General features: G+C 54.1%; 2 protein-coding genes across 2 annotated transcripts; both read left to right on the top strand.

Annotated features, from left to right (window-relative positions):
• The first annotated feature begins 4,014 nt into the window (after positions 1 to 4,014).
• On the top strand, positions 4,015 to 6,374 carry NECHADRAFT_68188 (uncharacterized protein). Its single transcript, XM_003052001.1, has 5 exons — positions 4,015 to 4,181; positions 4,297 to 4,366; positions 4,426 to 4,506; positions 4,566 to 4,916; positions 4,977 to 6,374. Exons 1-5 carry the CDS (start codon positions 4,171 to 4,173, stop codon positions 6,015 to 6,017), a joined length of 1,554 nt encoding a protein of 517 aa, XP_003052047.1. The 5' UTR covers positions 4,015 to 4,170; the 3' UTR covers positions 6,018 to 6,374.
• A 2,076-nt stretch (positions 6,375 to 8,450) lies between these two features.
• On the top strand, positions 8,451 to 17,015 carry NECHADRAFT_78838 (uncharacterized protein; the record flags this gene model as incomplete). The annotated part of the gene is made up of 5 exons (XM_003052000.1): positions 8,451 to 8,581; positions 8,674 to 16,274; positions 16,611 to 16,663; positions 16,722 to 16,766; positions 16,971 to 17,015. The coding sequence occupies 5 exons, from the start codon at positions 8,451 to 8,453 to the stop codon at positions 17,013 to 17,015; spliced, it is 7,875 nt and encodes a 2,624-aa protein (XP_003052046.1).
• Positions 17,016 to 23,760: the final 6,745 nt, after the last annotated feature.

Genomic DNA, 23,760 nt, shown 5'->3' with positions numbered 1-23,760 from the left:
GGTCGGGTCTGTTAGTGGACAGTCCAGGGTGAGGCGCGGCAATTAATAAAATAAAACCAAAAAAAAAAAAGGTTTTTTTTTCCCTCTGCTCTGGAAATTGGCCTCTCGCGCACGCCCAGTGGCTCTGGGCTTGGGTTTATTTCCAGGCTACTTTTGGAGTATGGATACGGGTGCTAGACGAGACCAACACCCAGAGCAACCCAGTTTTTAACACGAACAATTGGACGGTACAGTTGATTTTCGTGTTGGTAGTGGAGAGCATGTACCAATACCGCCGGGTCCCCAGCGAACACGAAGCTCGCCTGGACGCGTGTTCAGGGGTTGAAAAGATCCAGGGACGGACTTGAACGGGAGGCGACTCGTGGTTGGAAGTACCGTATACATTTCCGACTGATGCTATTCAGGGGTGCAACCACCACTGCGAACCTGAACCTTTTCCCGGGCTGGAGCCCCATTGTGATTGCCCTGACGAATCAATCCGCCCACGTTCGGAGATCGTCAGATAAGCAGAGCCGGTCTAGCTTGACACCGTGCGCTGACTGTACCCTCCCCTTCCCCTCCATATGGTATCCCCGAGTCCTGGGATGACGGGCTGGACGAGGATGGAATGCAGGCGGTTGATTAGGTGGCTTCGGTCATGGATGGAGAAACAACTGCGCCCCTGAGAGTGAGAGCGAGAGCCGTATTCCGTGCTTGAGTATCATGACCAACCGTGTGCAATCATGATTCTATCTGACACTCTAGATAGGAAGTTTCCCATCCTTTCTCGCCCCCTTTGTGATTCACCACCTGCATATTCGTACTCTGGTCCCTGGTCTGGCGTGTCATGATCTCTCGGCCGCCCCGCGCCGGCTCCGTCAGCCTTTCAGGGAGACGGATACGATACTAGATCTCAGGGACCTTGGCCCTTTCAGCTGTCGTAGATGGCGGGAGATCTAGATGCGATCATGCAAACAGCAAGCAGCCAGTGGCGTGCGATCGGGAAGGAAAAAGGCTTTTTTTTTTTTTTTTTTTTTTTTTTGAGAACCCGTTTCTGGCAGAGACAAGCAAGCCATCTATCTATTCAGTTCCTGGGTCGGAGGACGCACCACACACACCCAAGGTTTCTTACTGCATTCCCGTGATGGCCTCTCAAATGCCCGCCCACCATCCAAGGCCCGATGACAAGCGCCATCGCGCCCCGTCCCGTCTCCATTTCTCGCGTCAAAATGTAGCGAGGCGCGTTACATTCTTGAGCCTCTACCTGTTGGCATGGAGATGTCCTGATGGACGAAGCCAAGAGGTTATTGACTGGGGAATGTCTTGATGATCTCGGGCGAAAGGTTTCGCCATTATCCAAGTTGCTGGCATAAACAGATCAACATTGTTATTTACCTGTTGCGAAATGCTTCCGAAAGAGGTTCCTTATACTTTAACCCAGTAGATCTCTAACCCCCGTTCAGTATTCTTCATCTCACAAGCTCACAACTACATAACTATCAAAGTCTTGGCATTGTAAGATAAACAAGATCGAGTTCTGGCTTGCTCTTGGCAAGCATTGTCCACATCTCCGCAAACTAGAGCCTCCCATGCGCTCTCCATCTCTCCTCTGGACTTGGCTTTCAGTTAAGCACAGAGACGGGGCCTCTCCGGGACCCATTAAACATCATGAAGATGTCATGTATATCCGTGGAGCACCAACCGCCATGTACCGGTACATCTTAATAAAAGGGGTTTCTGTCAAGCTGGACTGGGGGGGCCTCTCCCTGCGTACCCCCGGCTAGAGGACAGCTGAAAGTACACCAGATGCCAAGTGACATTCATTCTGGCGTTCATCTGCCGCGCAGTCTGCAAGGAAGAGAGCATCAAATCCCTCCTGAAACATCAGCAGTCATCCTCCCGTCAAGCCGAGGACCAAAGTATTAGATGGTTGTGGTTCAGAGGCTCAAGGCTGAACCAAGGCTGGTGACCACTGCGAGGCTCGCCAGCCACATGCGGCTTTCATGCTTGCCAGAACTAGCGGCAGGACGATCCCGTTGCTGATCTGCTCTTCGGTTTCAGACTTGAAGCATCCGCTCTCCGTTAGAGGCCCCAGACATCCCAGCCTCGGGACGATGAGCCATGTTGACCCGTTGATATATCTGGGTCTGATGACGTTCGTTGGACGGCGGTGACGACGCTTCCTGCGTGTGCTCAAACCTCGTTGCTTTGCCCGTTGTCTCCCGTGTCTGTTTCAAGGTGGGTTCCATGAGCCGATGTCGCGGGAGCAAAAGCCGTGATCATCGCTCGACAACGGAGAAGAGAGCCAAAGAGAGAAATAGCAGGCGGCTGGCCACGTACAATGTGCAATGAGTGAATGAATATCCCACCACATGAGCCAACAAGGGGTTTGGTCCGAGTTAAGATTACAATTCTCCCTCGTCATCATGTAGCCCTCGTCTATCTCGGTCGTAGATGGTGATATTGAACGAACCGAGTGGCGCTGGACGGAGGCAGCGACTCGCTCGTCCAAGACTATTGGACAATGTCGGAGGAGGCTGAGTTGACTTGCTGCTGTAGGGCATATCTCCCTCCTTCCAACCTCCCCCCACCCATCCATCCATCCAACCAACGTGTTACCCCTGACCTGACCTGGCGTTGTATTGCTCTTGGTGCAGGAGAGGCAAGTTGAGGCTGACACTGTAAGCAGCTAGACAGACAGACAGGTGCCTGGCCGTTGTCCACCACGAGAAATCCGGTGCGAGGGAGGACACGGACTGTTCGAGTACGAAAAAGGCGGCCACGGCGAAGTCGTCTGAATTACTGATACGAGGTGTTTGCAATGCTCTAACTTCAAACCAAGATGAGACGGTGACACGAGCACGCTCTCTCGGCTAAGGCGATGAGCATGGGGAACTTCTGGACAGCCAAATTGGACAATGTGACAGAGAGGCGATTGGGAGTGGGCGCGACATGGATTGGCCAGCGAATTACGTTTGTGAGTGTGCTGTTAAGGCCACGTTCACAGCATGTTCTGCCATGGAAACCTGCAGCTCTAGCCTTGCCCTGCCAAAAGGTGGAATTACATCTCATCTTAGGAAATTGCGGCGAGTCTTGGTGCTAGTGGATCTTGACAGAGAAAGCAGCGGCTATCGAAGCTACCCGTCTTTTGTTTGGCTGTTGCGATTGTTTCCAGGGCTGCGTGATAAGGATGAGTGAGCAGATCAGCGATGGATGGCAAGCTGATTGTTTGCTCTCTGGTTCATTGGACAGGGAGGAGGTGCGTCACGTAAATTAACGTACGGGAGAGGGCAGCATCAGATTGAGAGTCCCCTAGGGATTCTAATATTGGGGACATTGTCTCGATGCATCTATTCGCGGAGAGACAAAGACAGGGACCAACCTGAACTTTCTGAAGGTCAAGGCGGGAAGCCACTAAAAGTAGCCAAGCTTCCCGTCCATCATCCCCGTCGACGGCGACACAGTGCCTGTTGCATCTATAGCGCATCGGGCCAGATTTCATGCACTAACAGAGGGCCCATCGACATGCTATTGCTTGGGACCAGACCAATTCCACTCATTGCTGCTGGAAATCAAGCTTACGCCAGAGAACGGGTGGCGGTGGGATGGGAGAGGGACAAGTTGATGTGTTACAGACGCTCCATGAGGAACCGTTGGAGATGGTGACGGGTTCGCAGTAAAGAGGGTTTGGTCCCACGAGGCCGTTTAGACCTGCATCTGTTACCTAGGTACGCAGTATCTATTACTATCACTATCTCCATCTCGTCCATTACTCGCCATCACTCAGTCCCTGATGAAGCGGTGCCAACTCTTGAGCCACCCACCCACTCACCAAAGACCCAGGGGTCGGGGTCCAATTATGGTGTGGGCCCCTTAACCCTCCCCTGGATTGGGGGGTGGAAAGGCTCCAAAATAATTTTAGCCCCGCCATCCAAAGTCGCCCATCCCATCCATGGTTGCGGCGGTCAGTCTCCTTTTCTGCCAGCCTCCACTCCTTGGTCTGCGATCACCATCAATAATATCTACAGCAACCACGGGACTCTGATCCTCTCGCTGTTCCTCCGTTGTCCTGTAAAGCTTCATCCTTCTTCCCAGTCGCTCGGTTCCTTGTCGGCGTCTGCGCATCTGTGTCTGCTTTTCAGCCTCGTCTTCAAAGTTTCTACTCCAAGAACTTTTTCAAAATCCCCCACCATGGCCGACGTGTGAGTTGCTTTTGCGCCCGCCCCTGCTTGAACCAACTTGATTGCCTGCATCTGCATGCTTGAGCAATTGCTTGCCACTATCCACGACAGCATACTGATATCTATTCTTCAACAGTAACGTTGATGTCCTCGTCATTGGCATGGGACCTACTGGTCTCGGTGCCGCCAAGCGTCTCAACCACATCGTATGCGCTCACCGCCAGCTCCTCCGTTCACGCTTCAACTCGACTGACCGCACCTACAGAACGGCCCTTCATGGCTGATTGTCGACTCCTCCAACAAGGCTGGTGGTCTTGCCGGCACTGATGTCACCCCCGAGGGTTTCGTAAGTTGAACCTGCGCCGTCGTCGACCTCGAAACACCGCTGACCGTCGAATCCTCCAGCTCTACGATGTCGGTGGCCATGTCATCTTCTCCCACTACAAGTACTTCGACGACTGCATCGACGAGGCCCTCCCCAAGGAGGATGACTGGTACACCCACCAGCGCATCTCCTACGTTCGCTACAAGGGTCTCTGGGTCCCCTACCCCTTCCAGAACAACATTTCCATGCTCCCCAAGGAGGACCAGGTCAAGTGCATTGACGGTATCATCGACTCTGCTCTTGAGTGCCGTGTTGCCAACACCAAGCCCAAGGACTTTGACGAGTGGATTGTGCGCATGATGGGTGAGGGTATTGCCAACATCTTCATGCGACCTTACAACTACAAGGTCTGGGCCGTTCCCACCACCAAGGTAAGCAAGGAGAACCTATCGCCGCACATCCTAGGACCTCGAAGCTAACAAAACTCTCAGATGCAATGCCAGTGGCTCGGTGAGCGTGTCGCTGCTCCTGACGCCAAGCTCGTCACCAAGAACGTCATCCTGGGCAAGGTCGCCGGTAACTGGGGTCCCAACGCTACCTTCCGATTCCCTGCCCGCGACGGTACCGGTGGTATCTGGACCGCCGTTGCTGAGACTATCCCTAAGGAGAAGAAGCGCTTCGGCAAGAGCGGTGAGGTCACCAAGGTCGATGCCAAGGGCAAGATCGTCCACTTCGCCGACGGTAGCACCATTGGCTACAACAAGCTCGTCAACACCATGGCCGTTGACCACCTTGCCGAGAAGATTGGCGATGAGGAGCTCATCAGCCTCACCAAGGGTCTCTACTACTCCACCACCCACGTCGTTGGTGTTGGTATCCGAGGTGAGCGCCCTGAGCGCATCGGTGACAAGTGCTGGCTGTACTTCCCCGAGGACAACTGCCCCTTCTACCGTGCCACCATCTTCTCCAACTACTCCCCCTACAACCAGCCTCAGGCTGATGCCAAGCTTCCCACTCTCTACCTCGCCAACGGCGAGCCTGCTGAGTCTGACGAGGCTAAGGAGGGTCCTTACTGGTCCATCATGCTGGAGGTTTCCCAGTCCACCATGAAGCCCGTCGATGTTGAGAACCTCCTCAAGGAGAGCATCCAGGGTCTCATCAACACTGAGATGATCAAGCCCGAGGACGAGATCGTCTCTACCTACCACCGCGCTTTCGACCACGGTTACCCCACCCCCACCCTCGAGCGTGAGGGCGTCCTCAAGCAGCTTCTCCCCAAGCTCGAGAGCATGGACATCCTGTCTCGTGGCCGATTCGGCAGCTGGCGATACGAGGTCGGCAACCAGGACCACTCGTTCATGCTCGGTGTTGAGGCTGTCGATGCCATCCACAGCGGTGCTGTCGAGTTGACCCTCAACTACCCCGACTTTGTCAACAGCCGCCAGAACACCGAGCGACGCCTCACTCAGAACTTTGTGTTCACCCCTCCCCAGGCCAACGGTACCAAGGATCTGCCCAGCCACAGCCGCTAAGGTCTCGGGCTCTGTAAATGGCGACCGTTTTTGTTCCGGGGGATGGAAGCAACTACGTGAGCAATCCAACATTGAACGCGTTTTGTGATTTTTTGAAGACATGTGCATAAGGAGACCATACCATCCAAGTGGGAAGCGACCTAGCATCTCAAGGCATGATGAATGAGGATTTAGGATTGATGATGGGAGAAAAGACGGCTGCTGGTGAGGGTTTCCCAGCTGGCATGGAATGAATACAGGGTTGCCGCAGGAGGGTGCGGACGGAGGTTCATGATAGAGGATAGAACATGATCCTTTCTCTTAGGATTAGACGAATGAACGGATTGTCCTATAAACATACATAATATTATACATTTTAAATAGACACCATTGCGTTTGTTTATTCGTTCTGTTTTCTATGTTCATCTTTTGGTGTTGTTGGCTCAGCTTGATTCCCCTGCTATCGGCGATCGGTGTCATTTTTGGCCGACCTGCCAGACATGATTCAAGATGGGTGGTGTCAACCTGCGGCGCGGAATGTTTTGGTGACATTCAATTTGTCTGCCACTTACATCATTAAGTAACAAGCGACCAGGGGATGTCTTGAATCAGTCATGACAGAAAAGCAGAAGCTGAAAGTGCAAAATTGACGGGCGTTTTCGTCTTACAGCTGAACATCCATTATCTAAAGGAACGTTTACAGCAAGTAGTCGCTTTTCAGCAAGCGCCAAGTCGAATTCGTCAAGGCGAGCTAAGATGTCTTGATCCAAGTACCTTACCTATCTTCAGCGGAGAAGGATGAAATAGAAGGGCTTTTTTTCGGTGCCCCCGTCGACGGGATAGCGGCGCCACAAGGGTCCGTCTTTCAGCTGAAATTTGACAATCTTTAGAGGGTTCAGCCAGAAGCCTGACTTTCCTACGGTGAAGGAAAGAGTTGGGGGGTTCTTCTGGTGCAGAGGCGCCTAGAGAAATTTTCTAGCTTTTGCGCCTTGAGCCAAAAGAGAAGGGATGGGCAAAGTCGATGGATCCAAGGCCCGGGCTCTTGCTCCGTATTATCGGTGCCCAAGCGGGAACAGCGGCAGTAGGCGAGAGAACAAGGCGAGGCGAGCGGCGGCAGTTTTTTTTTTTTTTTTTTTTTTGCAAGAGCTGGAGATGCAGCTGTACACGAGGAATTGTGATGGCCGGTAGTGATAGGGCAGGCTTGCATTTGAGGTTCATGATGGTGGTAAAGGTGGAGTCGGGGGGGAAGTAGCACGTGTGATGGTGGTCAGTCTAGAGGATGGTCCATGGAAGCACAGATAGAAGGCGTCAAGTGTCTCAGCGATGATGGGCTTGAACCAGAGCATCGGTAGGGTTGCTACGGTGGGAAAGGAGAAGAAGAGGGAGGTTGGAACGGTCTAACTCTGGTATGCTATAACAGCTTTGACATATTGCACCAGGGAGAGAATAACAAGGTTATTCGTCTCTTCTTTCTAGCAAGGTGAGATGAGGAGCCCGGCCCAAAAAACCAGCTGCCAAACCGGAAGCTACCCTTGTTGGCCTTGCATCCATCACCCACTTGGCAGGATCCTTGGACCCTGGGTATCATCTAGAAGTTCCACCATCCATTCACAACCACCCCAAGTTTTTCAAAAAGAACAAGAAACCCTTTCAGCTGAGACATCCCATCTCTCTCTGTCTCCCGTCCCTGTTTGCCCTCGTGAGCTTGGCTTGGCCTGACCTGGGAATACCCCCGTCAGAAACGGCCCGGACAGTCCGCTAATCTGCACCCAATCCGCCAATCCACCACCTGAAAACCACTTTGACCCATCACTTGCACTTCCACTTGCACTTGGGGGGGCGGGAATCCACCACCACAAAGTCCACTCGCTCGTAGTCTACATCCGCCATACTACAGTACAGTACAGTGCCTACCAGACCTGGGTAGCCAATCCACCTCTTCTCGGCGACTACCACCACCGTCGTCTTGTCTGTCTCAAGGTATCGCCGGTTGGCATTACATCTTGTCCTCTGCGGCATCAGCCACCACCTCAGCCCTCCGAACGTCGGCAGCCTCGACCTGCGGCTCCCCCTCACCGCGGCCCTATCGTCATCTTGGACTCTCCTCCATCGCCTCATCCTAGAGAGTCCCACCTCCCTCGTCTGATATATCCCGACCAAGGCGCAGATCCCGCAACATCCCAGATCCTACACTCGCACTACCTCCAGGAACATCTGAGGCTCGAGCTTCCCTCAGAACCTGTCATATCTGGATCCCGGCCCATCTAGTCAAACTCGACAACTACAAATCACCTACACCACCACCACCGCCGACCGATCTCCGAGGATGGGCGCTTCACATTCGCGTGGCTCAAACCTTTACTGAATGCGAATGCCCGCTTCCCGTTGTCTACCCGTCCTGTTGTCGACGTTGAGTGCCACGCCCGCGCAGTGCGCAGCTGTTCGCGCTCCATCATGGACGGCGTGTCCCTCGTCTCCGACGACCTCCTCGATCCGCCGCCTCGACTCTACGAGCGACTACGCCAAATAGCCGGTTATACATGGGACGATAACCAGTTGCCATTCCACTCTTCCTACGATTACTGGTAAGTGCGCTCTTGAGGCGCGCCTTACGAGTCGACGCCAGACTACCAGTCCTCGTGCCCTCGTCACAATCTTGATTTCTAACCCACCTCAGGCATGTCTTTGGAACCCGCTTCGTCTCTCCATTCTCCCCTCCCTCAAGCTCTCACAATGCCTCGAGTCCAGGATCCATCTTGAAGATCCATTCTGGCCGGCCATCGCCGTCGGAACCTTATCCCTCGGCCTCGAGCGACACCATCGATTTACCGGCAATCACACCCCCAGCCTCGGTACCCTCGAATGCGTCCAATGATGCTCCCTACGTCGAAGAGCAAGTCGTTGCTCGCATATCCTACCATGCCCTCCGAGAAGAGCGCGCCTTTCACATCGCCAAGAGTCTAACAGCAGACTCAGATCCGAATGGGCAACATATCGTGAAGCCACTCGACCTAATCAGGCTGAACCCTCTTCCAGGTGACCGCGCACCCGTCATCGTTGCCATCTATCAACACCCCGGCCACAATTATCTCCTCGAGGTCCTTGACATGGGCCCAGCCTACTACAGAGCCCGTACTGTAGGAGAGACATTTACCTCGCTTCGCAAAAACGAGCCCGAACTACACGACCCGATCTCCTTGCAGTACTTTCTCGATTTTGCCATCGGTGCAGCACAATGCCTCGAGCTTCTTCATCACGGTCTGGGTATGATTCATGGCGAAATTCGAGGCGATGCGTTTCACTTCAACGTTGAAGAGGGGCAGGTCAAAATACTATCATTTGGGTCCGGAATACGCTCATTTGAGAATGGCTTGACAAGTAGTGGGTGGTCGACTCTCTCCAAGGAACTAGGCGCTCGAAACAAGCTCCTCTACATTAGCCCCGAGCAAACAGGGCGAATGCCTGCAGAACCGGACAGCCGGACAGACATCTATTCCCTGGGCGTCTTGTTCTGGACGCTGCTGACCCAGAAACCGGTTTTCGACGGCGACAGCCCTCTTGACATTGTCCAGGGAGTTCTCGGGCGCAGGATACCCAATGTGTCGACTGTACGACTGGACATTCCCGACGTGGTTGGAAGAATTATTCAGAAATGCACAGCCAAGAATGTTACTGACCGTTACCATTCGGCGAGCGGGCTCCGTCACGATCTGGTCAAGGTTCAGGAGTTCCTAGGCGACGGGGATTGGTTGGCGCTTAAGGAGTGGAAGATTGGAACCAAGGATGTATCGTCCTTTTTCATGCTTCCTACTATCATGATCGGTCGCCAACGGGAACAGGCTGAGCTTGTCAAGGTCATTGACCGTGTTGCCAAGGCTCATTCCATGACTCTAAAGGGTGGCAGCAACCGCTTCTCTGACGGCTCAAGCTTGTCAAACGAGGTGGCTGCTTTTGACGACATCTCAAGCGAGGGAGCGAGCTCTATTGATGGTACCAACCGTCGAAGTGGTTCCTTTACTCATACAGCGTCCTCAGATCCTAAACTACCAAAGACCAACTTTCACCCGTTCTTCTCGGATACCCAGACGAATTCTGGCGATACCATCTCATCTTCGCCATCAGGCGCCTTCCCTCGGGCTGCCAAGCCGTGGGAGAGGCACCAATCCATCTCAATTGAGACTCGCAGTCTCGTGGATAGCACCGGGGCGGAATCACAGAATCGTCATAGCCTAGTAGAGTCAACCGCCTCGAGCCTTTCCAGGCAGCTGGGATCAGCCAAGTTCCGCCGTCGTGATCACTGCGAGGTTGTGGTAATCGAGGGTGCTGGAGGACTAGGGAAGAGCTGTCTTGTTCAGAGTGTCCTTGCAGAGGCCAGGAGACGGGGTTACTGCGCAACAGCCAAATTCGATACTGCAAGAAGGACAGCCTTTGGACCACTACTTAAGTTGTTATCGTCCCTGTTCAAGCAGGTCTGGGGCGAGAGAAATACAGAGACTCCTTTTCACCAGGGGCTCAAGCAGTTCGTCCGCCCTGTCTGGCCCATGCTGCACCGGCTACTAGGACTTCCCGAGTTCCTCCTTGGCCCTCCCGAGGTCAATCCTGGGCGGTCAATCTCCTCGTCTCAGCATCTTAACCTGAACAAGAGCAATGGGAAGGCTAGCCTGAAGCGCCGCGGCTCCTCTCCGGGATGTTCGCCTGGCCCTGTTGCGAGAAACCCTAGCATCGCTTCTCAGTCATCACAGGATTTTCTCCGAGCTGGGACATCTACCAAGACCATGCGATTGATGAACATTTTCCTGGACGTCCTTCGAGTGTTCACGGCACACAAGTTCATATGCTTCTGTTTGGATGACCTCCACTTTGCCGACGATGAGTCCCTGGAGCTCATTTCTCAAATCATTGCTTCGAGGATGAAGATGGTCATCATTGTCACATACCGAACAGAGGAATTCACATGGGAGAAGATCCAGAGCATCGTTCACCCCCCTGAGTCCGACGAGTTTCCCCGTTCTGGTGGCCCCTTGGTCACTCGGATCACCCTATCAGCTCTCTCTGAAGACGATATTGTTAAATACGTCTCGACAACGCTCTGTAGGCCTATGGAAGAAGTTCTCCCCCTCGCTCTCGTTCTGCAATCCAAGACAGCAGGCAATCCATTCTACATGCGAGAGATGCTGAGTGCCTGTTACCGAAAGCGGTGTATTTGGTACGACTACAGGGACAGCCAATGGCATTATGACCTCGACAGACTCTTCGAGCAATTTCAAGGAGAGAAGGATTACGACGTGCTCGACACGGGTTTCATTACGCACAGGTTGACCGAACTTCCGGCAGCAGCCCGGACCTTGCTCGCCTGGGCGGCTCTTATTGGCAACTCGTTCTCGTTCGAGCTCATTTGCCACCTGATGGGCGGTGAATTCGACTATCACGAAGACGATTGGGGATCATGTTGTCCGACCTTTGCACACAAGAGCTACTCGCAGGGCGAAGCCATCGCCGGTCTTCAAGCGGCCATCCAGGCCTATATAATCGTACCTAGCGAGACGGATGATCGATTCCGATTCGCACACGATCGATATATCCATGCATCGTCCGATTTGCAAGAGTGCAACTCCCGAAAAATGCACTTCATCATTGCACAAACACTCCAGAAGTACTATGCCGGCGAATCTAGGCAACGAGACAGCACAGCCTCTCATATCTGCGAGGCGGTCGACATCATCAAGCGACGGATTCCAAGCCGCTATGAGTACCGCAAGCTGTTGACAGATTGCGCCCAAGCTGCTGCAGAGAGTGGCGCGAAGCCAACCGCAGCCAAGTTCTACAACACAGCAGTTGCACTTCTTCAGGACGACCCCTGGACTGAGGGCAAAGACGACGTTTCGTATGACGAGACGATGCAACTCTACCTTAGGGCGGCCGAGTGCTATCTATACATGGGCCACTATGGCCCGGCTAGCGAAACACTGGCCATCATCTTTGCCAACTCCAAGACAGCTTTCGACAAGGCACCAGCATATGTTCTACAGTCAAGGATACATGCCCAGAACGGCGATTCATCTGCTGCTCTTGTGTCCCTCAAGCAGTGCCTGGTCGAGCTGGGGGTTTCGGTGGACGAGGACCCAACCTTGCAGAGGTGCGACGCGAAGTTTGAGCGCCTTTCCGTTCAGATCCAAACCATGGATCGGGCTGAACTGGTCAGTTACAACCAGGCTGAAGATCCAAGTGTCGCGTCTATCGGAGCGGTCCTCGCCGAGACCCTCAGCGCCGCTTGGTGGAGCGATGGTCTGCGGTATTACAATCTCACCCTCACCATGGTAGAGATGCACCTCCAACGGGGTGCGTACCCACAATCCGGTATGGGCTTCCTGTATCTCGCCATGATCTCTCTCTCGCGGTTCAACATGCCACAGTTCGCTGTGGATCTAGGTATCGCCGCTCAAGAACTACTCTATCAGTCTCGAGACGCCTTCTCGCTCGCTCGCGGCTTGACGCTTCACTCGATGTGCATTGGACATGTGCACACGGCGTTGCCCACACTCACGGCTCAGATGGAGGACGCAGTCGAGTATGCTTCAGTTGCTGGCGACCGGATAGCGACCATCATGAGCTACGGAGTGTCTGCCGTGTTCAAATTCTTCAGCAACGAGAACTGCGCAGATCTCGAAGGGTTCTGCCAGTACGGCTGCGAGGAGATTCCGAATTGGTACACCGACTCCAGGGGCGGGTCGGTTCTCATCGCTATCAGACAGCTCTGCCGTGCTCTTCAGGGCAAGACTCGCATCCGCATCGCCTCGGAGGTGATGAATGACGAACAACATAACTCGGAGTGCTACAAGAAGTGGTTGCTTAGCTGCAATCGCCAGAGCATCCGATCCACCATCTTCTACGAGAGCTTCGAGATGATACCCCTATACCTCTACGGCCATTACGAGCGTGCTGTTGAGCTTGGGAAGAAGTGCACTGATGATCTGGCCATGCTCTGGTCCTCACGCAACAGCAGGATGATGCTGCTATTCTATGGCTTGTCCCTTGCCGGACGGTTACTGCGACAGATGCAGGTTCCATGTTCGCCTACTGAAGACTTTGCCTCGCAGGCCGAGGAGGTCATCAGGGAGCTGCGTAGATTTGTGAGGATGATTGATGAATGGGCACTTGTCTCGGATATCAACTATCTTTGCTGGTCGAAGCTGCTCCAGGCTCAGATTGCAGAATTATCCAAGGACCACGGAACCGCCATCCAGCACTACGAGCACGCTCTGGACCATGCCACTGAATGCGATGCTGTGTTCGATGAGGCTCTGGGCAACTATCTCCTAGCAGGTCTCTTCATACGGCGAAAGGCACGCCGATCTGCTCGTGCGGCACTTATAGAAGCTGTTAGCTTATTCCGACAGATGGGTGCCAACGGAGTTTCAAAGGCTATCGAAGAGGAGCATGTTCTCCTCCTACATGGACCAACAAGAAGCCACCGAACCACTGACATGGGTGTACAGACTGACTTTGTCGCCGACACGACGTCGGTCCAATATCGGACTGTGGATGGCGAAGATGGAGGAGATCTGACACACATCACTTCCAACAACATGAACATGATGAACATGCCTGACCTGAAGGGAGAGCGCATAGGGGCGTGGCGAGGTTCAATGAACATGCAGGCTGAGCCCGGGGCAGGGTTGCCTGCTCTCGATATGATCGACCTCCATGCCATCCTGGTATCCTCACAGGTCATATCATCGGTGCTACAGGTGGACGAGCTGCTCAAGACCATGTGCGACGTCATCCTCCAAACCTGCGGCGGCTCAGCGACACGTGCCGCCATAGTCGTCCAGGAGAACGACTCGGACTCGTGGTGCGTAGCTGCCAGTGGTGACCCCGAGAGGGGTGCTTCAGCCCACATACCAGGCATCCCCTTGTCAGGGACGTCTCTGATAGCCGAGAACGTTGTTCTCTACTGCACTCGCTTCCTGGAGTCGGTGTTCGTTCCCGACTTGATAGCTGATGAGCGGTTCGGTAACGTCAACCAATCCTGGCTGCAGAGAAACCCCGTTGGCAAAGGCATCATTGCCATCCCCATCTGTCACGGTAACACGCCACTGTTGGGAGTCTTGTATCTTGAGGGCGAGCCCGGTGCCTTCACTGATCGCAATGTCACAGTGTTGCAGCTCCTCGTCAACCAGATCGGCATCAGCTACTCCAACGCACTCGCCATGAAGAATGTTGAGAAGATCTCGGCAGAGAACCGATCCATGGTGGCAGTTCAGAAGCGCGCTCTAGCCAAGGCTCTTGCAGCAGAGACAAAGGCCAAGGATGCAGAGGCGGAAGCGAAGCGCAATGTCAAGCTCGCTGAAGAAGCCGCCAAGGCAAAGTCCATCTTCTTGGCCAATGTCTCTCACGAACTCCGCACTCCTCTCAATGGTGTGATTGGCAACTCGGAACTGCTTCGTGACAGCGATCTGGATAAAGACCAGCTCGAAATGGCAGACTCGATCCGTGTGTCTGCTGACTTGCTGCTAACTGTCATCAACGACATCCTCGACTTCTCCAAGATGGAGGCGGACAAGATGAAGCTATACATCATCGCTTTCAACCCAGAAGACATGGTCCGCGAGGTGGTCCGGGCCGTATCGTACAGCAATCGCGAAAAGACTTCCAAGAAGAACGTCAAGATCGTGCAAGATATCAACCTGCCCCCAATGCTGATCTACGGCGACCCCATTCGCCTCCATCAAGTTCTTGGCAATCTCATTGGAAACAGTCTCAAGTTCACTGAGGATGGCTCCATCACCATCGGGGCCCGTCTCGACAAGGAGACCAAGGAGCATGCCATGCTCACCTTCTGGGTCCGAGACACGGGCATCGGCATCCCCCCTCAGCAGCTGGCTAAGCTGTTCCAGCCCTTCAGCCAGGCTGATGCCAGCACAGCAAGAAAGTATGGTGGGAGCGGCCTGGGTCTTAGCATCTGCAAGTCCCTCATCGAAACGATGATGAAGGGCAAGATTCGGCTTGAGAGTGAGGAGAATGTGGGCACGACAGCATGGTTCACAGTGACATTCGAAAAGGCCAAATCAGATGTCGCTGCTGGCGACGCCCAATCCAAGACGACGCCTCCCATCGACCGATACTCGGCCACCACTTCTCCTCTGGAGCGGGCTGACTCGCCCAACCCATGCCTGGACCTGTCCAAGGTGCCCAAGGAACAGGTTCGCATCTGCGTGGCTGAAGACAACCCCATCAACCAGAAGATCGCCATCCAGTACGTGCAGCGACTGGGCTACAAAGGAGTCGTGGCCTATGACAATGGTCTCAAGGCGGTCGAGGGGCTCCGGCAGAAGGCCAAGGAGGGCAAGCCATATCACGTCGTGTTGATGGATGTCCAGATGCCGGTCCTAGATGGTTACGAGGCGACAAAGCTGATCCGAAAGGACCCGTTGGATGCGGTGCGCACGATCCTGGTCATCGCAATGACTGCCTCTGCGATCCAGGGCGACAGAGAGAAGTGCCTGGCTGCTGGCATGAATGACTATCTCGCTAAACCTGTCCGGTCAGAAGTGCTGAGAAAGAAACTCGACGCATATCTCAGCACTGAGGTGAGTAGCATCGGAGCGTCTAGAGAGAGGAGTCGAACTAATAGCTTGCAGCATGCCCCAAACAACACAGCGCATACTCATCCAGCACCTCACCCAGCGCCTCAACCAGCAGCCCCGAGCCCTCAGCCAAGTACCAACTCCAACTCCAACTCCAACTCCAACTCCAACTCCAACTCTCACGGGCCCAACAGAACTATTGTTCTTCCGCCTCCAGTTGTCCAACCAACTCCCAGGGCAGCAAGGCCATCCACCACAGTCTCGGACCCCATGCAAGAAGAGGCTGTATTCAATCAACCAATCGACTACACTTCCTTGCAGGCCCAAGATAGCCCCGTCTACAGCAAAGAACATACTCATGCCCCAGAGCCGGTACCACTGACCATACGGGACAGCTCGCCACACTCGACAACCGCCGCTGCACTCAGCCGTGTGTCGAGCGACAGCCGCTCGGTGGACTTTGCGCCTTCAGTGGACGGCGCTTCTCAGCAGCATAAGCGTCTGCCTCGGAAGCTTACCAAGAATAGGCGAAACAGCGAGTCAAACAGCGAGAGGCCTTCCCTGGCTAGCACCCCGACCGACAAGCCCAAGGGTCTCCTCAAGAAGGCCCCCCAGCGACAAAGCTCGACAAACCTCGTCGAGGACGGTCAAAAGGCCGAGAACACCCCGTTCGGGACGTCGAAGGACCCCAGTAAGCGCAGCAGCTTCACTTCCACGGGCTCGTCGATCAAGGACCGACTCTTTCCTCACTAGGTTGATGGGGAGGATCCTGTCACAGATGACCTTGCGTCTGCAAGAGACGAGGCGGCGGGATCAGACAAGAAGTGTCATGCTCAGTCTCCTTGTTCTCGATAGCATCACGATACATTGCATACCCAAAACTTTTATTTTCAACCACACACGTACAACAAGACGAAGCAGGCACAGGACCAGGCAGTCGACGAAAAGCCTCTCCTGATTGAAACAGAATAGATGAGATGATTATGAAGAGAGGGCGAGAGCACGAGACGACAAAACAATACAATAGATGGGACGGTAGAACGCATCCATTTGTACTACACCCCTATTATCTGCCATTGGGTGTGCTCTGGATGGATATGTATGGATACTTGCTTGTTGTTCACTTGTTTATTTTCAGCGAGGAGCATTCGACAAGGACGGCTGGCTATGGCTACAAGGGAAGGTATGAAAGGGCGAACGGAAAGAGAAGGCTGTGGGAGAGGTTTTTTTTTTTTTTTCTATTCAAATGATCCATGGAGGAAGGACTGGGAAGCAAGGGAATGATTGTGTGTGTGGCTGGTCGTTTGGGGCTGGTTGCGAGATACCTCATTGTTGCCTTTATTCCCTTTTTTTTTAAAGAAAGAAATAATTCACTGAATCGGCATAGACAGCATCCTACGCTACACTACGCACTTGCTCACCAAAGAATTGACATGATTGCCGATGCTCTGCTGCTGTTTACCAGTTTTGCCTCCCTATGCTTGTTTAGAGAGCCTTGTGGAAATTCCAGCATAAAAGCTCCTTGGTGGAATCTCTGAAAAGACCGCGGACCTCGCCTGAGATGCATACGTACTGACGACGCTAGAGAGCGGACCCGTCCGGCCGGTGTGGATATCTTTGGCCATGCCCTCTAACTCTTTGCAAATCTTGATGTTGCGCCCATGTCGTGATCGCTACCAAGTAAGAATGCCAGTATTAACTCCTGCTCCATTAGGACGGGGAGGGTGGGTTGAGGAGCAAGGCACTATGGCCGTCCTTGGGCTCTGATCGACAGCGGCGACACGAGAAGCAAGGAAAAGAAAAGAAACCCAAGAGAAAATGCGAAACGCCACATGGGAGAGGCACGCGCTAGCGGCCGTTGGCGACGACGGCGGCGGCGCGTGTGTGAGCATCGGCGTCCGAGATTAGATGAGACGGGTTACGTATGTGTGTATGTACCAGACAAGGAGGACCTGGAGCATCAGAAAGTAAGAAAGAAGTGACATGCACACAATCAAGGGAAGCAATCATTGGAAAAGACCGTCGTTGTCGTGTAAGCTGACATGATCAAGGCACAATGCGGCTCCAACCAAGGAATCCCGAGAGATGCTTCAATGCTCAACTCGACTCACCAGGTCAAGGCATGGCAAGTGCCATTACCAGGTGGAGAAGACGAATCTAATCTTCAGCTCGCAATGTGCAAGCCCACCAAGGTCTAGACGACCGAAAGGCAATGCTTGCGAGCAGGTTCCATGACGGATCCAATGTAATGTGTGGATTTTGCGGCCGCTCAGGGCACAAGCGCGCGGCGGAAACGGCCCTAACCGATGGTCATATTCTCCGTCTGGTCCTGTCATGTTTCGGATCGCTCGCGAACATGAGGGTCTGTGAACCATCCGCGTGCCTTGCGTTGCCTAGGCGTGGTGTGTAGGGCATGTATTAAATTACCCTCTCTTGTGGTAATTCGAAACCCAGGCCTTCCGAGAGTGGCAATTGCGAGCATGGATTGGCGCCAGGAAAGGAACTGTCGGAAATTACCAGGGCATTCCTTAAGCAGGGTCGTTCACCAAGCAGCAACCGAGAGGGGGCTGCGGTGTGTCTTTGCTTTTCCTCGTTCTTCGTTGTGTCGTCCGTCGTCTTGTTGTCTGTCCTCTTGGGTATCCATCAGCTAGGCTCTATTCTCGGTGGCCCCGTGTGTATGGCGAATCGAATTGACCGATGTATCTCAAAACAGCATTTCGTCTAGTTAGCTTCCATTGTAAGCTGCTTGTTTCAATTCAAAGTGCAGAAGCAGCAGCAGCAGCGGGAGGCGCGCCAGGACGGCAACAGATGACGCGTGTAGCGTCAGGCCCCTTCTCATCAATCTCATCCCTCACCTCTCAGCGGGAGCCTGTGTCATGTTCTGGCAAGGCCCCCGCCGTGCCTGACACAATCGTTGGCTCCCTCGTTGCCTATGCAGGCAAGAGACCGAGTTGCCCTCGTCTGAATGGAGCCGCTTCCCCGGCTCCCATCAGCCATCCCATCCTATCCCTGGAACAACTGTGAATCTCTGGCGGCCGTCGCAGCCTCTTTTGCCGATCACTGCGCCATGGCTTGCCTTAAATCTTGGGGCTCGTGGGTTCTCGGACGATAGACACATGTCAGATGGGCTGGGGAGCGCTAGCAGGGGTAGCCATTTTGCTGATCTGGACAAACCGATACCATCTTCTGACTGATGACGAAGGGCCAGATGCTCAAATTATCCTTGGCTGTCCGCGATTGACAGGAAGCCCCCGTGCTTCGGTTATCGAATTTGCTCCCGACATACGGCGATCTGCTACTCGCCCGATCCTGGGTGCTCCAATGAGAACAGCTTGGGTCTGCAACCAAGCCAACGCGGTTTGCTTCCAGTATCCTGTAGGGTAGCAGTATGCAGACGTAACTCCTCAAGCCTCGTCTTGTGACGGCATGACGAGCATCGTGTAACAGCTGCTTGGTGCGGGCAGCCGGTCATCACATCACGTCGGGACGTATGTAACTGGACATGATCTCGGTAGGCTGCCGCCAAAGACATCCTGGGCTTCGTATCCCGAATTAGGTAGCTGTGAATCAACGTAGACCCCGGATCAAGGTGTTGGAACAAGGTATTCGTTACGGCTAAACATCAGAGCTCTGGATGAACCTCAGATAGCCCTTGTCCATCTCGAGGTCAGGCTGTTCCTCGTTGGGCTGGATGAGAGGACAAACGTGGCGTGGAAGCGTGTGGCGTCGCAGTGTCGTAGGCCATGAGAGGTAGGTGCTGTACTTGCTCGGCTGAACAGATGGGCCACAACCAGTACGCAGTACACCGCCATTACTGCGCCATTTGGAGCTGAGAGATCAATGCGGCAAACATTGCGTTAGGCTGAAGGAAAAGCGGAATTGTCTCTGGCAATCACCACCAAGACCTCGAAAAGGACGCTACTTGATGAGGTCGAGTCTAGACCCGCACCAAGATCGGAACAGTTAGATCCAAAATCGACAAGGGTGCCATCGGTTTGGGCCGACCACGAGGTTAGTCGTTAAAGCTAGTTGCCGATCTATCAGCTCATACCGCGCCCACGAGTTTCTAACCTGCTAGACCAGAACGAATAGGAGGGGCACACGGCGTGTGGCTGACAGAGCCTGCTGCGAGACCTGAGCCACGGCCTGGCTTCTTGAGGTGAGGATGGGAGATCTGCGAAACAAGGTCGGCAAGGGATCCTGCGGGCCAAAAGCGGCCGATGAAGAGGAGCAGATGCTGCAACAGTAGCAGGAGGAGAGCCTTCACCGCCGAATACAGCGCAAGATTCCGGGACACCGAGAAAAGAAAGCAGTTGCCGTCCATTACGCATTGCAGTTCGAATAACAGGGCCGTCCCTGTCTAGAGGAAGGCGGGCTGGAGACGAGAGGCAGAGGCTGACAACGGGGTGTGACCTGGTAGATGCATGGCCACGCCAGCCACACGGCCTCAGCGACGTGGAGTTGGGATGTAGCTCCTTGGTTGGCGCAGCGCGTATTCTGAGTACAAGAGGTAGTACGCAGGTAGTTGGAAGCGTGAGCTTAGAGAAGCCAACAAAGGCGCCAATCCAGACGCATCCCAGACACACAGGGGCCCCAACAGGAAGGCCAAGCCTACACAGTAATGTTGCAGTGGCTGAGGGTTACCTAGGTATGTCTGAACGTAGCCGAGTTTCGCATCATGAAGATGAGTGCCAGCACCGAGGCAACACCGACGTTTCGCCCAAGCTCGACGGGAGATATACTGCAAGGGAAAGAGATTGTTGGTGATGGAACGGTTGGGGCAAGAACGACACCCCTCAGTAGGGCCAGACGTGGCCGAGATGTGCTGCACTTTCGGCAGCGTCCACAAGGGAAGCTGTGGTCTGGGGTTGGCGTCAACATCGACCCTATCAAGGCGTGCCCCAGGGATGGCAGATTAGAGATCCACGGCAAGTCCATAGAAGGATCAGCGTATCTGACGATAGTGAACGAGGGTTGCGAATTGCGGCCGGGAAGCTCTCGCTCGGGATGAGGCTACTAAATACGTATGTGGTAGTGTGACGAACGAGTTCCCCGTTGTATCGTGCCGCCTTCGCCCCCTCCCAAGTGCGTGCCCTGGGCCATTGATGTCCTGCAGCTGCCTAGGATCGGTTGCCTGCAAACGGTTGCAACGAGACTAACCAAAGGCGAAACCGAGAAGCTAAAAGAGCTGAGCTGAAGACCAAGAGTGGGAACTCGGTGGGATTTGGCGTGTGCCGTTTCCTTGTGGTTCGTCTGAATCCAGGATTCTATGCAAGCATGGGGCTGGAAAGAAAGTAAAGGTGACAGGGTGGGGGAGGCGCAATAAGAGGAGACTGAATCAATGGATGGCAGGAGGAATCAAAGCAAATGAAGAAGAAAACAGGCGAGAGCGAGAAAAAGAAAGCATCGCATCCACGCTCGTGTGTGTACGGATACAGATGTCATCCTTGACATGGATAGAGCATGGATGAAGGAAAAGAAGAGAGGCACAAAGAAGCAACGCCCACGAGGGGAAGGAGGGGGGTGGCATCGTGTTTCAGATGTCCTGTTTTGACAAGGGGTTTCCAACCGGCAGGTGCGTCTCGGACCCGACCTGCCTGTTCAGCCTTTGATTGGTTGCCCAAGCTCTGGCAACGCCGGGACCCTGGTCCTTAGCCGGCCGCTATCCAGGGTTGGGTGCATCTGTGGCTTTGCAGAGCTGGAAGAGAGGCTGGTTCTGATCTCGCTGATTGGTAGCCTCCATGGCCTTCTCTGACTGGTTTTGCCCCATGCACACGCCCCGAGGCTTGCGGCTGCACACCATAAGAGCACCTCCGGCATGGAATTCAGTCCGCTGTAATTACAGTCGTCGTGAGCCTGGCCTGGCCTGGTCTGGTGATCCGAAGAGAACCCCGGCGCTGCTGCGTCAACTAGATATCTATCACAGAATGATTTCGGTTGTTGACCAAGCCTGTCGACCTCGAGCCTCGTTAGCCAGGTAGCCAAGTTCGCAGCGTCCCGTCTGGAGCCTCACTTACACCGGACGCTTCCACGCTTTGTCGTGAAGTCATGGACCGTGCGCTCATCTGCGGATAAATTCCATGGCTCGGAAATAGAGAACAGTAAAAGGAAGCGAATCCTCTTAGCCACGGTAAGTGTGCCGACGTACCATGGCGATGGTCACAACGATGGCGACAAGGGTTCTTCAAGCGCTGGGTATACCCAAAATGACATGCCGATTTCCGCTAGAGGCTCAACCGGGCGCCCATGCGACCAGGTAGGGAGCTTGGTCACGAGTTCCATTCGCCTCGTACTGATTACCAGCCTGGTAAGCAAAACAGTCAGCTTCAGCATCGGATACTTACTTACCTGGCACAAATTGGACGGCTGGATAGGTACAGCTTATTCTCCGTACCACCTGTTCTTAGAGGAAGCTAGAGGATTTGACGTTTGGATGTAAGAGGCTATTGTAACACGGTGATACACTGAGTGGTAGTCTCAAAGCCTTTGAGGTCTTGGTGTGACTGCAAAAAGCTATGAAGCTTTTGAGTGTTAGTCCGGAACCGGCACCCAAGATATCGTATTGCTTCTCACTCTGTAGTTTCGTCAGGGTTTGGTGCTGGAGCCTGCACCCTCACGCTTTCGATGTTAGGAACCCTGCTCGAGTCGACAGGATATGCACTTGTCGATGCATCACTCAGCGTTGCATTCGCCCCGGCTCTCCAGTGTCCCAAGACGTAACCGGTAGTGCCCGCGAGCGCAAGCATGAGGATCTCCATCCCTGGAATGTTGGTCTTGAATAATGACGGCCACGTCGTCACGGATTGTGACTCGACTCCCAACGGCAACCAGGGCAAATGGATTCGACGAGAACGAACCCCTGTTGTCTCTGGACGAAACAGACAAGACCAAGAGCCTGAGTCGATATCCAAGACATCCAGTCGTCTGATTTTCTCCGGACAATCGTACTCATCGGTGCCGCGGCGCCTTGTCTGATCTGGACGGCCCAAGTTCACTGGCTGATGGGACCCTGCGTAATACGGATACTACACAGAATGATCATCCTTGCCGATGGTCCAACGTGGGCTTGAGGGGGCGCTATTTCCGACGAGATTTGGTCTTGAGGGCTGATGAAAGAGGCACATCCATCCTCGAGCAAATCGAGGCCCTGTTGATCGTCGTCAGCCCCGCGACTCTAACCTTGACCTGGATCGTGGCGCACTCCCGGCAGCCGGCGAATTCTAACGGCGCAAGAGGGGCGGTAACCGTTTAGAGAGGGTGGGGTCTGAGAGTGGGGCGCCACTGACCTTGCTCATCTTTGCCCTGTGATGACGATGACAAGGGTTCAAAGTCAACATGAAGAGATGACGAGATGCGGGCGATGACCATCAGATCAGACATGTTTGGATGCTTCAAGTGCAGAGATTGAAGCAGGGAGATTTGAAGGGATGGTGAGGGTTGTTAGCGGCCTTTTCTCATCCACAAATCGACGGGGTGGGAGGAATTCCAAGCTGTTGTTGTTGGGTTGTCTCTTTGTTGTGGTTGCGATCACAGGCGATAGGACGTTCTCTACCAGGTATGTAAATGAACGGATGGCCTTCGCGGGGCACAGAGAGCACCACTTAGAGCGCCATGCTCCATCGTGCCCTAGACGGACCTGGCGCCTGTGGCTGTGTGGCGGTAGGTTCAACCATCAACTTGGGTAAGGTCCCGCCCATCGCTCGAGAGCATCCTGGCGATGGTGACGGTGGCTGGCGAATCTGGATTGCTCTCCGCCGTCTAGAGCTTGTCTCTGACTGCGCTAGATGGCCACAGTAAGAGGCAGCAGCTCGGCCAATGCATCATGACCAACCTAGGCATCATTAATCGAGAATGGAGGTGAAGCTGACTAGCCAGCTGGCCAGACCAGGCTGCCCCGAGGAATTGAGGGCGCAAAAGGGCAAGCGGTAGAGCCAGAAGGGATCTGCAAGCGCTTGACCGTTGAGGATGACGATGGATGATGTTGCCACTCGAGATTCACCAGACAGAAGCCGCAACGTCGCCGTTCCCAGTGGTCCGTGAATAGACTTTTCCCTAGCCAAGGGCCATGAATCGACAATGTTGAAGGCTGTCGATTGGCGATTGCCTGTCCTGGGTGCCTGATCGACTCTGACATGAGGTGTGAGTCCGTTGCTGGTGTAAGTCGCCAAGTTGGGCTC

This window comes from Fusarium vanettenii (assembly GCF_000151355.1).
Source record: "Fusarium vanettenii 77-13-4 chromosome 4 genomic scaffold NECHAsca_3_chr4_2_0, whole genome shotgun sequence".
In the NCBI taxonomy this organism is placed as follows: Eukaryota; Fungi; Ascomycota; class Sordariomycetes; order Hypocreales; family Nectriaceae; genus Fusarium; species Fusarium vanettenii.
This window is presented reverse-complemented; position numbering and strand designations above follow the sequence as displayed.

Excerpts from the sequence above, each read along its gene's own strand:
- NECHADRAFT_68188 (XM_003052001.1), top strand. Across the intron at positions 4,367-4,425 it reads CCAAGCGTCTCAACCACATC|AACGGCCCTTCATGGCTGAT; the intron begins GTATGCGCTCAC and ends CCGCACCTACAG. Across the intron at positions 4,917-4,976 it reads GGGCCGTTCCCACCACCAAG|ATGCAATGCCAGTGGCTCGG; the intron begins GTAAGCAAGGAG and ends CAAAACTCTCAG.